Source organism: Syzygium oleosum, unplaced genomic scaffold, assembly GCF_021117445.2.
Source record: "Syzygium oleosum isolate NSW1041296 unplaced genomic scaffold, Sole_v2.1 Sole_v2.27, whole genome shotgun sequence".
Classification (NCBI taxonomy): Eukaryota; Viridiplantae; Streptophyta; class Magnoliopsida; order Myrtales; family Myrtaceae; genus Syzygium; species Syzygium oleosum.
The window spans coordinates 4,630,697-4,634,162 of record NW_026607511.1 but is presented as its reverse complement, the minus strand read 5'-3'; the positions used below and the strand labels follow the sequence as shown (position 1 = coordinate 4,634,162).

At 44.6% G+C, this 3,466-nt stretch overlaps 1 protein-coding gene across 1 annotated transcript; it reads right to left on the bottom strand.

The window, feature by feature from the left end:
- Positions 1-629: 629 nt before the first annotated feature.
- On the bottom strand, positions 630-3,055 carry LOC115664172 (WAT1-related protein At1g68170-like). The gene is made up of 7 exons (XM_030586112.2): positions 2,733-3,055; positions 2,565-2,627; positions 2,158-2,274; positions 1,756-2,005; positions 1,477-1,635; positions 1,187-1,338; positions 630-1,066 (listed from the first exon to the last, which is right to left on the bottom strand). Exons 1-7 carry the CDS (start codon positions 2,924-2,926, stop codon positions 808-810), a joined length of 1,194 nt encoding a protein of 397 aa, XP_030441972.2. The 5' UTR covers positions 2,927-3,055; the 3' UTR covers positions 630-807.
- Positions 3,056-3,466: the final 411 nt, after the last annotated feature.

Here is a 3,466-nt window from a genome sequence, read left to right as displayed (position 1 = left end):
GACACGCGTCCTATAAAAAGAAGAGCTAAATAAAGTTGCTTTTTTTATTTAGTTAGGTGGTTAGCCAATACATATAAAAATTCTGGGTGGGAAAATCTTTTTAATACTTAGACGGACCTAGCTAAGACCATACTCAAATCATCTCACGTAAGCATAATCATGTCTTATGGACATAGAATTAGTCGTACCCATCATTTCGTAACATAATTTGTCACGTGGTATATCCACAGGAATTAGCCAACAATTGTAGCTATCTAAAAAAATTATAACGTGAACCCACATCCATGATGTACCTTAATAATTTCATGGACCTAGTAAGTTAGAACAAGAGCCCGGGCGATAGCCAAAGACGGATCCTATACATATTTTTGTGATGGGGTCAAATGATCCACAATTGCGTAGAAATGAAATATATCAATTCGAGATATAAAAGCAGATACACATAAAACTCAAGTATACCCTTCTCTTTAATTGAGATTTACGATAAAATTATATCATTAGTTGATATATATTTTTTTGTTAATTGTGGCAGCAGGTGGGCAACATTCTAATTAGTTTGCCCGATTTCTGATTTGAATTAATTATATAAAAGGAGTAAGAGAAATGCTTACATGACTGTCCTTAATCTACTGTGAGAATAATAACTTGTTTTGGACATATCTTATACTCTTAACTATCGTATAGACAATGTCTGGCTATTTACGAAAATGCCCACTTTTGGACAAGATGAAGTTGCCCGTTTTGCATGTCTCTATGCCTGCCTAGATTTTGGAACAATTGTACATCGTACATATTATCAGTTGCTCCTTAAACTTGCTCTTCTCCTCCCGTTTTCTCTTCGAGGCATTCTTTGGTCACTTCGCTCTCCTTTGTCATCCGCTCTCGAACATCGTCACCCTCCTTAACATCGTTCTCGTTAGAAGAGGCAACGACGATCTCAATGGATTTGGATTCGGATTCGCCGGGGTTGCTCAACGGCACTAACTGATTCGTCCTCTTGTTCTCCTTTCCTTTGCCCCACAGCACCGCATAGAGACCGAGCACTATGAGCCCCGACCCTAGAATGCTGCCATCGAAAGTAAGGGAAAAACTTTGGTATAACCGTTGCAAATAAGCTTTTTTGTTTTAACATTCGGATATTTCCATGTAAAATGATTCGAGGGGTTCGAATGCATCAACTATATACCTCCCGAGGTGCAATTTTTCGTCCAACACCATAGAACCCGCCAAGGCCACGGTCACCAGCATCAAAGGATTAAACACCGACACGAAGACCGGTCCTCTCATCCGTACACACCAAGCGATCAGAGTATAGCACAGCCCGGAAGCGAAGATCCCCTACAAACCATAGGCAAACCCGCGTCGTGCGAGGGTTAGCGGATCAGTTAAGGACACACGCCGGGGTAGTTCGACAATCGATATTAAGCTTTAATGAATGTGCACAACATCAGAGAGTAAGGCGTTTGTTGTGTGTACCGAGAATGATGCGGTGAGGAGCCCGACGTTCCATCCGAGCTTCCAGTGGCTCCAGTCCCTCTCTCGGCACAATGCGTAAACCACTGCTTGGATCGACCCCATGAAGGTCATCAACGCCGTGCTCGTGTATGGGTGCGGGAACCCTTCACTCATCTTCGCCTGTCCAACAGATCATTTTGCATTATTCTTTGTAGTTTCCCAAACCAATCCACGATGAAGTGAAGCAAATCAAAGGCGACAACGGGAAGACGTATCGAAAAGAAAAAGGCAAAGACCCACCTGAATGATCAACCACAAGGCGTAGCAGAAGCAGCTGGCCACGGCCAAAAGCGAGCCCAGGGGGAGATTGCTCGAACCCTCCTGGCCCTGCTGGGTCGCCGCCACGTGGCGCAGCAGGTTCACGTGCGTTGACCACAGGTTGACTTCCACGCCCCTGTAGAACGTGAGCAGCATTGCCCCACCAACCCCCATTAATGTTCCCGCCACTTTTGCCTTCCCTGCAACTGTCCTCAGCCTCACCTTCTCCAACCTAATTTCGATCGACCAACGTGAACATGAAAGAAAACCACGCGCCACGTCAGAAGAACATCCCAGCTGAAGGAATCCCCGAGTATATTCGCCAAGACCGGTTCTAGTGAATTGTACATGTCGATGAACTTGCATGAGAAATCCTCTACATACCCGAAAGAAACAGCCAAGACGAAGGTTACTGCCGGGACCAGGTTGGCCATGGCTGAGGCGTATGTCGCCGATGTCATTGATAAGCTTGCTAGGTATAAATTTTGCCCCATTGATCCCCTGCAGTTCATTCGATCATAGTCAACAATAAAAGACCAGAAACTTCCCCATGCATAAACACCCGAGTCTTCCATATTTACGTACTAGAAGTCTCTTTTAGAAGGAATATCTAGTAAAGGTTGTATCTAGTCTACTGCAGTACATGGAAACGTGGCTTTTAGGCTGTTCTTACAAGAGCTATCTTATAGCACCACAAGCCACTAAGCATTTCCCAAATGTTATGTATTAAACAACAACAGGCATGGTAATGAAGAACCTGAACATCAATGCATCCACAAACACGCACTTACCCAAATAGCCCACAAAAGAAGGCTTGCACAAGCACTGTCCATGTTATCTTTGGCCAGCTCTTCCTGTTACACGTGAAAGAAGGAAATCAGTTTAAACATACATATTCGACTTGACTGGTATCGCAAGGGAAAGAACAAACTTCGCTCAATAAGAGAAGTATGTGCGACCTTTCTAAGAAGAAAGCCAGAGGGGCCAGGAAAGCCGTCGCGAATATGAACCGGTAGGCGATGACGATCGTCAGGTTCATCCCGTTGCTTGCGGCAAGCTTGTACAGTATGTTGACGCCGGCAAAAGCAACCTGGACGACCACCATCATCAGCGGGGCCTTCATTTCATGCACGGCCTCGAACAAACGATACATCGCAAATCCCTCGAAGCCCCTCTCTCTTTCTATCTCTTCCCTTGAGATATCGGTTCCTCGAATGAGTGTGGAAGTATCAACAGGTGATGAAAAAAGACGGGATAATCTTTGTACTCAAAATGAGTAAGAGTGAAGGATGGATGCTGTTGCAGAAGAGAGGAGTGGATGTGGGATATAAATAATGCAACAGAGAACGACGTCACCAGGTGTTTTGCTTGGCTACATACTCGCGTCACCATGCATTAAATCATCCTCGCACCTGCGATCCCCGAGCTGGCACGTGCCAGGAAGGGAAGGAGGCAGAGAGAGTTCATTTGGGTGTTGGCTTCCTCAATGCACGGCGGTCAAACAAATGCACGGAAGTGGAACCGCTTTTTGGCGCAAAAAGCATTGCATTATTTTACTTACTCTATATGTGCTTCGCTACCAACTCGGGCAAATCAAATTAATTTGAATTCCTAAGTTTTTTTTGCACTTACAGAGCATATATATATATTTGTGGGATTAATCGGGTAAAAAAATTCGGATGCCCCATACCAT